At 39.0% G+C, this 13,363-nt stretch overlaps 1 protein-coding gene across 1 annotated transcript in view; it reads left to right on the top strand.

The window, feature by feature from the left end:
• Positions 1-4,985: 4,985 nt before the first annotated feature.
• LOC112233960 (butyrophilin subfamily 1 member A1-like) overlaps positions 4,986-13,363 on the top strand; it is a 13,096-nt gene continuing 4,718 nt past the window's right edge. Inside the window, exons 1-6 of the mRNA XM_042329494.1 lie at positions 4,986-5,163; positions 5,542-5,621; positions 8,745-9,083; positions 10,149-10,439; positions 13,024-13,143; positions 13,262-13,288. Of these exons, the coding sequence (XP_042185428.1) occupies positions 5,102-5,163; positions 5,542-5,621; positions 8,745-9,083; positions 10,149-10,439; positions 13,024-13,143; positions 13,262-13,288 (919 nt within the window). The 5' untranslated portion in view covers positions 4,986-5,101. The remainder of the gene's footprint in view (positions 5,164-5,541; positions 5,622-8,744; positions 9,084-10,148; positions 10,440-13,023; positions 13,144-13,261; positions 13,289-13,363) is intronic.

The raw sequence follows: 13,363 nt of genomic DNA, 5'->3' as shown, positions 1-13,363 counted from the left end.
CGGTACCCCCCTGTATATAGTCTCGCTATTGTTATTTTACTGATGCTCTTTCATTACTTGTTACATTTATTTCTTATTCTTATTCATATTTTTTTTAAGTGCATTGTTGGTTAGGGGCTCGTAAGTAAGCATTTCACTGTCTACACCTGTTGTATTCGGCGCATATGATTAATACAATTTGATTTGATATTTCAAGGGATTTGTTATAAAAATGGTCATGTTCAGTAATAATAATAAAAAAGGCTTTACCTGGGTTCTCTCTGATACGAGTGTCTCGTTCCTGAATGTGCCCTCGGAACGGAATCTACTCAGATTCAGGAGGTAATCATTAATGGCAGCTAACAGATTGACAGCACCATTACAGTTGTGCACAAAGTCCACAATGACCCAAACACCATACAGCGAGCAGTTGTGCTAATGTTTTCATGACCTGATTTATAGTGTTGAATTTGTATACATTTCAGTTTGGGAGAGATACAACCTGTTTTCACATACAGCGTTTAATCACTTCATCCTCGGATATCTTATACGTTTGCTTAATGCTAGAAAGTGGTTATATGACAACCAAAAGCTGGAGATAAGTAATCACTTCATTTCAGCTAGTTACTGTTTAACCAAAAGCAAGGTATCCGGATACTGTATTATTAATCTAAAGCTGTGTGGTACTACGTCAGCGGTCCAGTCACACAAATGTCCCATGTTGCAAAGCTCAAGATGGATATTTTCATTTATTGGCATAGTAAAAAAAACATCTCAGGACCCATTCGTCCATGACACAAACTGTTCACACCACTCTTGTTGGCGGAGACAATTTTTCAATTTTTAACGTGTGGTGGTAATGTTTTTGTTATTCACCCAATGTTCGCAGGTCTGATGGACCCACAACATTATTGGGTTTTTAAAAACAATACTGCCATAACAATAACAATACTTAGATGTTGACTTAAATCAATTATAAGCAATATAGACAGCATACATGGTTCATACTTGCCATTTACCTCTGCTAGATCACATTTATTAATAAAAGCGCTTTTCGCTATTCAGATCCTTCCAAGCTCTACCAGCTTTGGAGGGGAACATCGCTGCACAGCTATTTTCAGGTCTCTCCAGAGATGTTCAATCTGGTTTAAGTCTGGGCTCTGGCTGGGCCACTCAAGGACATTCATAGACTTGTCCCGAAGCCACTCCTCCATTGTCTTGGCTGTGTGCTTAGGGTCGTTGTCCTGTTGGAAGATGAACCTTCGCCCCAGTCTGAGGTCCTGAGCTCTCTGGAGCAGGTTGTCATCAAGAATCTCTCTGTACTTTTCTCTGTTCATCTTTCCCTTCCATCGTTTCAGCTCCAGTCCCTGCAGCTGAAAACCATCCCCACAGCATGATGCTGCCACCACCGTGCTTCACCGTAGGAAAGGTATCAGGTTTCCTCCAGGCGTGACGCTTGGCATTCAGGCCAAAGAGTTTAATTTTGGTTTCATCAGACCAGAGAATCTTGTTTTTCATGGTCATTGCCCTTTAGGTGCCTTTTGGCAAATTCCAAGTGGGCTGTCATGTGCCTTACTGAGGAGTCGCTTCCGTCTGGCCACTCTACCATAAAGGGATGATTGGTGGAGTGTTGCAGAGATGGTTGTTCTTCTGGAAAGTTCTCCAGTCTCCACAGAGGATCCACAGAGGATCTCTACTAGAGTGACCAACAGGTTCTTGGTCACCTCCCTGACAAAGGCCCTTCTCCCCCGATTGCTCAGTTTGGCAGGGAGGCCAGCTCTAGGAAGTCTTGGTGCTTCTTATTTCATTTAAAAATGGAGGCCACTGTGTTCTTGGGGACCTTCAATACTGCAGAATGTTTTGGTACCCTTCTCCAGATCTGTGCCGAGGCACAATCCTGTCTCGGAGCTCTACTGGCGCCTAAGAGGATGGCTGACGTTTTACATGCGCCTAACCAACTAACAAAGTTAGTTTTTTTGCGTTGTTTATAACTTATTTTTTTACTTACTGTGTATATAATGTTTCTGTTACCATCTATTATGATCGAAAATAACTTCTGGGCATCAGAACAACAATTACTCACCACAAACTGGAAGAAGCTCTCCTGGGAACATGCCCAAATCCCTGTGATTTGCATGAAGAAAATAAAAAAGGTCAGGCTGCTTCTGAGAATCTGTAGGCGAGCGAGTAAATTCCCACTGTCATCCATTCTACTGGCTAACATGCAATCATTGGAAAATAAAATTGATGACCTACGATTACGATTATCCTACCAACAGAACATTAACTGTAATATATTAATTTTCAGCCATTTTGAGTCACGCAAAATCATTTTTTCTCTACCCCAACAATGAATCCACAGATAAAAAGGGAAAAGTAGTTAGTTTCTAGTAATCTATCCTCCTTCAGTCTTCTTCTTCTGTAGATTTAAAATGACGGTTGGCAACCAACGTTAAGGTTCATTACGGCCACCAACTGGACTGGAGCAGGGACCTCAGTTCATCTTTAGATGACCCACGTGGGTATATGCGCATAAAAACCAATGAGCAGATGAGAGAGGCGGGGCTTGCAGAGCATCATGCATCAAAAATAAAACCAAGTTCTATTTTAGCGCCTGGCTATGTAGACGCTCGTTGACGAGCGCAAGCAGTTTGGATGAAATTAGTGAATAACGCGTGTACATTTATTTTGCAACGCTCGCACAAGCAACGTGGGTGGTGTGGTCATCATGTTATACTTGGTTGCACAGCCCTCACCTGAGATAACTGGTGACAAATGCTTCTTGTAACCATCTGTTCTGGAATGGTCACAGTTGAATCGAATCTAAAAACCTATGATAAGATCTGAAAACAGCAGATGGTTGAGAGCAATCCTTAAACATTGCAGAATTGGATCAGTTTGCGGCTGAAGAGTGATCCAAATGTCCAGTAGAAGGATGCTGCAAGCTCCTTGATGGCTACAAGAAGTGTTTGTCAGCAGTTATCTCAGCCAAAATCTGTGTGGAGTCTTGGGGGTTAATAATTTCCCTATTATAAATAAAAATTATAAACTTAAGTTTCAAAAACCTAAATTGGTTCTGAAATGCTAAAAATCCAATAACTATGTCTGAAGACCAAATGGATATTTCAATTTACACATAAATAGTATTTTAGAAGAAACAGGGAATTATTTAAGAGAAATGCTAATATAGTACTAATATATTTGGCATCAACTGTATATAGTTGTACATATACTGAACAAAAATATATCCGTAACATGTAAAGTGTTGGTCCCATGTTTAATGAGCTGAAATAAAATATGCCAGAAATGTTAGATATTCACAAAGCTTTTGTGCACACATTTGTTTACATCCCTGTTGGTGAGCATTTCTCCTTTACCAAGATAATCCATCCACCTGACAGGTGTGAAATATCAAGAAGCTGATTTAAAAAGCATGATCATTACACAGTTGCACCTTGTGCTGGGGACAATAAAAGGCCACTCTAAAATGTGCAGTTTTGTCACACAACACAATGCCACAGTTGTCCCAATTTCGAGGGAGCGTGCAATTGGCAAACTTATTTGCATACTCGTCATCCTCACCAGGGTCTTCACCTGACTGCAGTTCGGCATCGCAACCGCCTTCAGTGGGCAAATGCTCACTTTCGACAGCCACTGGCACGCTGGAGAAGTGTTCCCTTCACTGATGAACCCTGGTTTCAACTGTCCCGGGCTAATGGCACACAGCGTGTATGGCATTGTGTGTGTGGGTGCCCCATGGTGGCAGTGGGGTTATGGTATGGGCAGCCATAAGCTACGGACAACAAACACAATTGCATTTTATTGATAGCAATTTGAATGCACAGAGATACCGTGACGAGATGCTGAGGTCCATTTATCATGCCATTCATCCGCCGCCATCACCTCATGTTTCAGCATGATAATGCACAGCCCCATATTGCAAGGATTTGTACACAATTCCTGAAAGCTGAAAATGTCCCAGTTCTTCCACGGCCTGCATACTCACCAGACATTTTACCCATTGGAGCATGTTTGGGATGCTCTGGATCGACGTGTACGACAGTGTGTTCCAGTCCCCGCGGATATATACAGCAACTTTGCACAGCCATTGAAGAGAAATGGGAAAACATTCCACAGGCCACAATCAACAGCCTGATCAACTTGAAGGAGATGCGAATGTGTTGTGTTGCGCTGCATGACGCAAATGGTGTTCACACCAGTTACTGACTGGTTTTCTGATCCACATCCCTACTTTTTTGTTGTTGTTGGCATTTGTGACCAACAGATGCATATCTGTTTTCCCAGCCATGTGAAATCCATAGATTAAGGCCTTGTTCATTTATTTCAATTGAGTGACTTCCTTATAAGAACTGTAACTTCATAAATTCTTTCAAATTGTTGAATGTTGCGTTTATATTATTGTTCAGTGTATATACACAGAACCGGTCAAAAGCTTGGACACACCAACTCATTCAAGGTTTTTTTTTGCTTACAACATGATTCCATATGTATTATTTCAAAGTTTGGATGTCTTCACTATTATTCTAGAACGTAGAAAATAGTAAAAATAAAGAATAGAATCCTAGAATGATTAGGTGTGTCCAAACCTTTTACTGGTACTGTATATATTATGAAAAACGTTTTAGTTTTCTCTCGAGCTGTTTATGACAATGAGTTTAATGATTAATAACCACCTATATATACTTTGGCTTGTTGGAATTAAAAATATATACATAATAAAATATTCCACTAACAGTCACTAGATTAATTGTCAAAATACATTTTAACCTGGCTTCATGTTTAACTAACAATTCTAACATTCACAGCAGGATAACCACATATTGTAACAAACTGGTGTATTAGAGAAACTGACCATGAACTGCTCTCACATTACCCCTACAGCAGCCTGTAGAGGGGGCTTGTGTACCATACATCTGGGAGCTACAGTATGCAGACGTTATACTTTAACATACATGATAAATGAATCTAAAGAATATTAATACATATGTACATGTTAAGACAGCTTTAACAGTAACTGAAAACCATACTATATTCTATCTTTTGAAATGTGTTTTCCCTACTAAATGTCCAAGTGGGTGTGTAATACAGTCATTGATGGAAAATGAAAGTGTTCTCATATCTACAACTGACTCTCCGGTATACTTTCCTGGGACCAGCAGTCAGGTAAGAGGCTCCAGTGAAATAATGGCTAAAACATTTTATTAATAGGTATTTTCTTTTTCAAAAAAAGTTGGCGTGTATAATGAAAATGTAAAGGTGGATTTTTTTATGTCCCGTTACATATTTCCATTGTATATTTTGACCATACCTTTAGTATTGGCATTGAACTAAAACACATTGCTTCACTTCTATTTGTTTCTGTGCTTCAACTGTCATTATTGTAAACACAATATTTGAATTATTACTTATTTTTTGTCAGCAAACATTACTCAGATGGGACTGTGAATTAAAAACAAACCAATGCTTTAATGCAACTGGATATATTATGTTAAGACTTTGCAAATGCAATGATTAACAGAACCTGGTTTGTTTCTCTGACAGGTGCATAATGGAACCTTTGATTCACAAAGTCTGTTTGCTAACTTTCCTCGTCGTCTTCGATGCCACTTCATCTGTTGCAGGTAATAAATATTACAAGCATATACTGTATTAGTCCAGGCATATGTAAAAAGGATGTTAACTTTTTCATAAAAGCATGAGTCTTGGTACACTTGTAAAGTTTGGGACCCTGAGAATTCTCAGAAAGGGAGACATTGCAAAAAATACCTCCTGTGGCAGCCATTTTGCTATTCCCCCATAACCTGACAATTTATCTTCCTTCATATCTGCTAAAGTAAACTAATAAAAGGTGATGTCTTCACCTGTCTTAATGGTCAAGGATGACAGTAGTGCTAAGTGCAACATAATGAAATGTTCTGATTATTATGCAAAGGTGAACTTGGGGTAAACCATTGACAATAAATCAAATTATTTCGCATACAAAACAGAATATTATGTCTGTTGTTGATTTGTAAATTGGATTTTTTTAAAATCTTTACATAATGCTTGAAAGTGAAGCTCAGTTTGGGGTTTTCATTGATTGTGATGTTTTGGGGTTCCATGTGGCTCAGTTGGTAGAAGTTTAGTTTAGTTTGCAGAACAGACCGTTTTAAAGGAGGTGCTCAAGTGGCATTGGCACAACCATCAAACACTTAACTGCTACAACACGATTGCCACAAATACACATATATTTGACCGTGCCCCCAAATATGTAAATGATCCCCACAGTACAGTACATTGTCCCCATCTATCAAAGCACAGTGGTGGTTGTACCTTACATTTAAAATATTGGGTGGAAAAATGTCCAATTATACCTACAATGTACTGAACTGTACCATGTGAGTTCATTTGTGTACCTGTTAAGTTTACCTATGAGTTTTTTGTACCCTAGGGAACAACACTGTACCCTAACCATGCCCTTGTTCTTTGACAGAGTGTTAATACATATTCCAAGCAAGAAGTATGGATGTGGTGGCAATGCAGAAACAATGATGCACTCAACCAATAGTTTGCACGTTCAAATTGCTTGAGCATTCATGTATCCTCTAGGTCAAGTGTCCTTGACCACTGCTAGTTTTCTATTGATGTTACGTTGGTGGCAATAATTTGACAATTATTAACTTGATTCTGGGCAGCTTTTATCAAAATCCAGACCTGTTTCCTTGCCACTAAGTCTGTAGCTCTTGTCTCGTTCAGGCTCGTAGACCTAGTTGTGTAGCAGGACATATAGCAGAACATTTCAGGCTGCTATTGATCAAGAGGTTATAAGTTCAAATCTGAGCCCAAGTGTGGTCACAGTACAATATTTGTTTAACACTAATCGAAATGAGAATACAGCAGCATACTGTCATTTTATAGAAGTAACACCTTCAAGTTGTTGTACAGTATTTACAGTACTTTAGGCAAAGTTCAAAAATATATACATAGCCAATCTACTTTACGTCCACAGACCTGGTGGCGCAGCAGGAACTTCAGGTAGTTATCAACCAGGAGGTTGTCAGTCCCAAGTGAGGTTGTCCCAAGTAATCAGCATACCCCAGCTTAATGTCCATTAACACCTTAATTTAGCTGTAAAAAATGCAGTAACTTGTTTTTAGATTTAACATATTTTCAGCACACCTAGACAAAAATCTCCAGTGGACCATGACACAATGTTCTAAGCATTATAATGAACATGTAATGTTCTCACATGTTGTCACGTGTAGTTTCATCACCTGTTGCTTCAAATGTTGTCACATGTTATCACATTAACTCCACATAAAATCACGTGATCACAAGTGAAATTCATGTGGATATTTTGTAAGGTATCCTTTGTCTGCGTTTATGGCCTGCTCTCTTCTATTCAAACCACTGGTTTTCAATAGCGTACATGTCCAAAATCTGGATTGGCAATTGCAAAATGTAAATTTTGTGTTCAATTAACAATTTCTTTGTAGATTTTGATGTGTGCTTGGGGTTATTGTCTTGCTGGAAGATACACTTGCGGTCAAGTTTCAGCAACCAGGTTTTTAGCAAAAAAGTCCTGGTACTTCTTAAAGTTAATGATGATGTTGATCTTAACAAGGGCCCAAGGAGCAATGGAAGCAAAATAGCCCCATAACATCAAAGATCCACCACAATATTTTATTTTAAGGGTTACGTATTTCCTTTATATCCATTGTTCTTTCAAAGACCAAACCAACCACTGGTGTGCATTGCCAAAGAGTTATATTTGTATGTAATCTAACCATAGCACCGCCTGGAGTTAAATGCTAAACTGCATTGGCACTTGGATTGGAACCAGTGCTATGGTCATATCACACAAAAATAGAGGACTTACACCAGCAGTGAGTTTGGCCTTCGAATGAACAGTGCAGCAGAGTCATTTAGAGAAAGGCTTATGTAGAATAGACATTAGATGTGAAATGAGTATTTGGTTTAACGTTGAACAAGGCTGTACCTCAGTTGTCCTGATACCAGCGTCCTGTTATTGGTTAATACACAAAAAGACTGCTACTCACTCAGAAGTTACTCATTAACAGTTGTCATTTATTTGTTTTAATCTTGTCATCATTATTTGCCTATTGTGTGGACTTTGTTATAGATTTTCACGTGACAAAGACCTCTATTTCCATCTCGTATAAAAAAAAATACTGTATATATTACTTACTCTTTCTCTGAGCTAATATATTAGTATTAAATAATTGTATTTTTTGCTTACAATATACAGATTTAGGTTCTTAATTAGAGCCAGTTTCCTACAGCAGGAAAATACTATTGTGCAGCAAAAAGAAATGTGAATTATTATGTAGATTATAATTTATTAACAATTTTGTGGAGGGTGATACATTTTTTGTTAGGGAAAATCAAGTTTGAAACTTCAAAGTGGAAATTACAAACTTTAGAAGCATTTTTTTTACTCAAATAAACTATAAGTTTGCATTTCCCGCATTGCGGGAAAATTATTGTAACAAAAGAGTGATCAATTTAAGGTGCTACATCTGTAGATCAGTATTTGTATTATTTATTTTATTCAGTCTTTTGCTCATCTTTATCAAGCGATCCAATTATATTTGGGGCACTGATGGTTTAGCACTGGTAAAAGATAACTGTAAAGATGTAACTGTCTTTGTGATCAATATGAGCCGCTCTTATCTTTGTTACCTTCAAACCCCATTCTTCCTACCTTCTGTAACACTTTCTCCTCTCCTCCTCTCTCCCTCCAGACCTCAGCCTCATAGTCCCTCCTGACCCTGTAGTTGCATCTGCTGGTGATGACATCATCCTTCCCTGTCATCTCTCTCCTCAAAGTAGTGCTGTTGCTATGGATATCAGGTGGTTTAAGGAGGGAGACTTCACTAACTCCTTGTATTTGTATAAGAGCAGAACGGGGGAAGAGGGGGGGGGCTATAAGGGCAGAGTGAGTCTGTTCACCCGGGAGCTGGAAAGAGGCAATTTATCGCTGCTGTTGAAGAATGTCAAGGTGTCAGATAGGGGACGCTACAAATGCCAAGCCAGCCACTTGGATTGGATCCAGGAACCAGCTGTTGTGCTTCAAGTTACAAGTAACCAAAGCTTATCAAGAGCCTAACAATTATCCAATAGAGACCCACAGTGGTGGTGTAATAATACCCATAAAACCTAGCGGTAAAACAGGGAAATGGTTCCAATCGTTTTTCCACCATTCATTTTTCCCTAAGGGGATTTTAGAAACACATAAATTAAGGGATGTGTTTTGTGTAGACTAACCCTGGCATAACAAATTGATTTACAATGTAAATCTCTTTCGGAAAATGTGACTTTTATCAATATATTTTGCTCTATTTAATCTCAGATTCAAAAATGCTAATTAGCATCAAAGTAGACCTCATGCAAGACTACAAATCCCTGCAAGCTACTGCAAGTCATCTCTAGCTGACACCTTTTGCTAACAGGTATGGTGTCAATTTAAAACTTGCCCGAGACAGTTCAAAGAATTGTCAATTTAAAGAAATGTATCCAATTTATTACTACATGTAACTAACATTAGATAGTTCATCAAAATATTATTACCTTTGCCTCAATTCGTCAGTGTCGTCCAGATCATCATGGCATTTGTAATTCTTTATGATAGCCACATTAGCAGCTAAGTAGCATTTCATTTATTGGGGGTAAATACATGCAAATACATTGATAAAAGCCACCTTGTTATCAAAACATCATGCCAGGGTAAGCCTACAGGAAACACAGCCCTTATTTTAAGTGTTTCTAAAATCCTCTATGGGAAAAATGTATGGTGGAATAACAATTAGAACCCTTTGCCTGTTTAATCGCTAGGTTTTATGGGTATAATGACTCTTACTGTGGAACTCTATTGTCAATGGTTTCTTACCAAATTTAGACAGAATTGGTAAAAGAGACCTGATTCCTCTTTGACTCTTTCCTGAAGATGTTGACATGCTGAATCTTAGAGACAACTGACGTAGATTTTTAAAATTAGGCAGTTCAGAATAATCAGATACTATGGAGGAACTTTCTTGTTTTGTCTGTTGACAACTTTTTGATCAGGACTAGCCTTGGCAGAGCCACATAAAATCAGTTTTGGAATATCTTCCTGATGTATATACAGTAATTCCATCCTTGGTGATCAGAGCAGGGCAGTGTCCCCAGGATCTCCATGAGGAAGCACCACAGAGTGTTCATCCAGCTCAGCTGTAGCTCAGAGAACTGGTTCCCAGAGCCTGACATGTTGTGGACAGACAGCAGTGGGAAGGAGATCACCTCAGCAGAGACAGAGAGACCCAAACAGAAGGAGGGGGGCGTCCTGTACTCCATCACCAGTAACACAAGAATAGGGATGGACCAACTGGGGGGGGTCACCTGTGTGGTAATGTCAAAGGACCGGGGAACCAAGATGGAGTCTGCATCACTGCAGATGACTGGTGAGTTTAGGCACTACAATGTAGGGCCAAGTAGCCACAAACAAGTGTAAAAAATGGAAACTACTGTTGATATGACATATGATCGACCTTGACTTTGGTTCCGTTTTTATGATCTAGATGTACTGCTGTGTACAGGGATTTCTCTTTATTTTTTTGTAGGGTCATTGCCAAGTAACATTAGATCCATACCCATGGGAACAACTGGATCTAGGGAGAAATGAGCTTCAGTCAGATGTTAAAGTGATATACAGTGCCTTGCGAAAGTATTCGGCCCCCTTGAACTTTGCGACCTTTTGCCACATTTCAGGCTTCAAACATAAAGATATAAAACTGTATTTTTTTGTGAAGAATCAACAACAAGTGGGACACAATCATGAAGTGGAACGACATTTATTGGATATTTCAAACTTTTTTAACAAATCAAAAACTGAAAAATTGGGCGTGCAAAATTATTCAGCCCCCTTAAGTTAATACTTTGTAGCGCCACCTTTTGCTGCGATTACAGCTGTAAGTCGCTTGGGGTATGTCTCTATCAGTTTTGCACATCGAGAGACTGACATTTTTTCCCATTCCTCCTTGCAAAACAGCTCGAGCTCAGTGAGGTTGGATGGAGAGCATTTGTGAACAGCAGTTTTCAGTTCTTTCCACAGATTCTCAATTTGGATTCAGGTCTGGACTTTGACTTGGCCATTCTAACACCTGGATATGTTTATTTTTGAACCATTCCATTGTAGATTTTGCTTTATGTTTTGGATCATTGTCTTGTTGGAAGACAAATCTTCGTCCTAGTCTCAGGTCTTTTGCAGACTCCATCAGGTTTTCTTCCAGAATGGTCCTGTATTAGGCTCCATCCATCTTCCCATCAATTTTTACCATCTTCCCTGTACCTGCTGAAGAAAAGCAGGCCCAAACCATGATGCTGCCACCACCATGTTTGACAGTGGGGATGGTGTGTTCAGGGTGATGCGCTGTGTTGCTTTTACGCCAAACATAACGTTTTGCATTGTTGCCAAAAAGTTCAATTTTGGTTTCGTCTGACCAGAGCACCTTCTTCCACATGTTTGGTGTGTCTCAGGTGGCTTGTGGCAAACTTTAAATTACACTTTTTATGGATATCTTTAAGAAATGGCTTTCTTCTTGCCACTCTTCCATAAAGGCCAGATTTGTGCAATATACGACTGATTGTTGTCCTATGGACAGAGTCTCCCACCTCAGCTGTAGATCTCTGCAGTTCATCCAGAGTGATCATGGGCCTCTTGGCTGCATCTCTGATCAGTCTTCTCCTTGTATGAGCTGAAAGTTTAGAGGGACGGCCAGGTCTTGGTAGATTTGCAGTGGTCTGATACTCCTTCCATTTCAATATTATCGCTTGCACAGTGCTCCTTGGGATGTTTCAAGCTTGGGAAATCTTTTTGTATCCAAATCCGGCTTTAAACTTCTTCACAACAGTATCTCGGACCTGCCTGGTGTGTTCCTTGTTCTTCATGATGCTCTCTGCGCTTTTAACGGACCTCTGAGACTATCACAGTGCAGGTGCATTTATACGGAGACTTGATTACACACAGGTGGATTGTATTTATCATCATTAGTCATTTAGGTCAACATTGGATCATTCAGAGATCCTCACTGAACTTCCGGAGAGAGTTTGCTGCACTGAAAGTAAAGGGGCTGAATAATTTTGCACGCCCAATTTTTCAGTTTTTGATTTGTTAAAAAAGTTTGAAATATCCAATAAATGTCGTTCCACTTCATGATTGTGTCCCACTTGTTGTTGATTCTTCCCAAAAAAATGCAGTTTTATATCTTTATGTTTGAAGCCTGAAATGTGGCAAAAGGTCGCAAAGTTCAAGGGGGCCGAATACTTTCGCAAGGCACTGTATCACTCATGTCACTATAGACCTCAAAATGTGTCTAATATCAAAATGAGTCAATCATTCCAGGTCATCTGTCATATGCCCGCAATACCAAATGAATGAGGAAAATAGGCATTGCCTAATTGCATTATTGCAGACTGTGGGTCAAGCAGCTTCCTATGCAGAGGTTTGCTAGGGCGTGGAGTTACCACAGCATTAGACCACGTTTGAGTTCTGAAAACATTTGACAAACCTTTATTTTAGAGTGAAGTATCTACAGTTATTAACGTCTGTAAAAACAGGCAAGTTTAAACCAGAACATGAAGCATGATTCCTAAACCAAGGAACATCACCAGGGTGCCATGAATGTTTCTAAACCCAATCATCAATCATGATCCAGTATATACACTGAACATGAATATAAATACAATATGTAAAGTGTTGGTCCCATGTTTCATGAGCTGAAATAAAAATACATTTTCCATACGCACAAAAAGCTTATTTCTCTCAAATTCCGTGCACAAATCTATTTACATCCCTGTTTGTGAGCATTATTTAAATTGACTGATTTCCTCATATGAACTGTAACTCAGTAAAATCATTGAAATTGTTGCATTTATATTTTTGTTCAGTATAGTTGGGTAATGTTAAACTAGAGTCTTTTTTAACCTTAGATATTTAGGAAATTGCATCCAAAACTGACCTCTGACCCTGATTGAATCTTGTTACAGAGGAGTTCTACCTCAGCAGTCTCCCTGACCGCGTCTACATCGCTGCATTTGTGATTCCTGTGTTTCTGGCACTGGTGTGTATCACAGCATCTGTCCTCTTTGTCATGCACCAGAAAAGAGGTTGGTCTCTCTCTCTATTTTAATAAGAACGAATGTAGTATTTCTCTTGAACATCTCTATTCACATGATAAAGGTTTCACCGATCATTTCATTTAAGAGATATGTTTTTAACTTCCAGGTATTCAGGAGAAACTGAAGCCTATTGGTAAGATCAAATATGTCTACTTTCATTAACTCACTTATTTAACGTATCAATAATTCATTTAATGAACAGATCTGT

The sequence above is a fragment of the Oncorhynchus tshawytscha genome, linkage group LG10 (assembly GCF_018296145.1).
Source record: "Oncorhynchus tshawytscha isolate Ot180627B linkage group LG10, Otsh_v2.0, whole genome shotgun sequence".
Classification (NCBI taxonomy): domain Eukaryota; kingdom Metazoa; phylum Chordata; class Actinopteri; order Salmoniformes; family Salmonidae; genus Oncorhynchus; species Oncorhynchus tshawytscha.
Note: the sequence above shows the minus strand (reverse complement) of the source record. Positions and strands in the feature narration are given on the sequence as shown.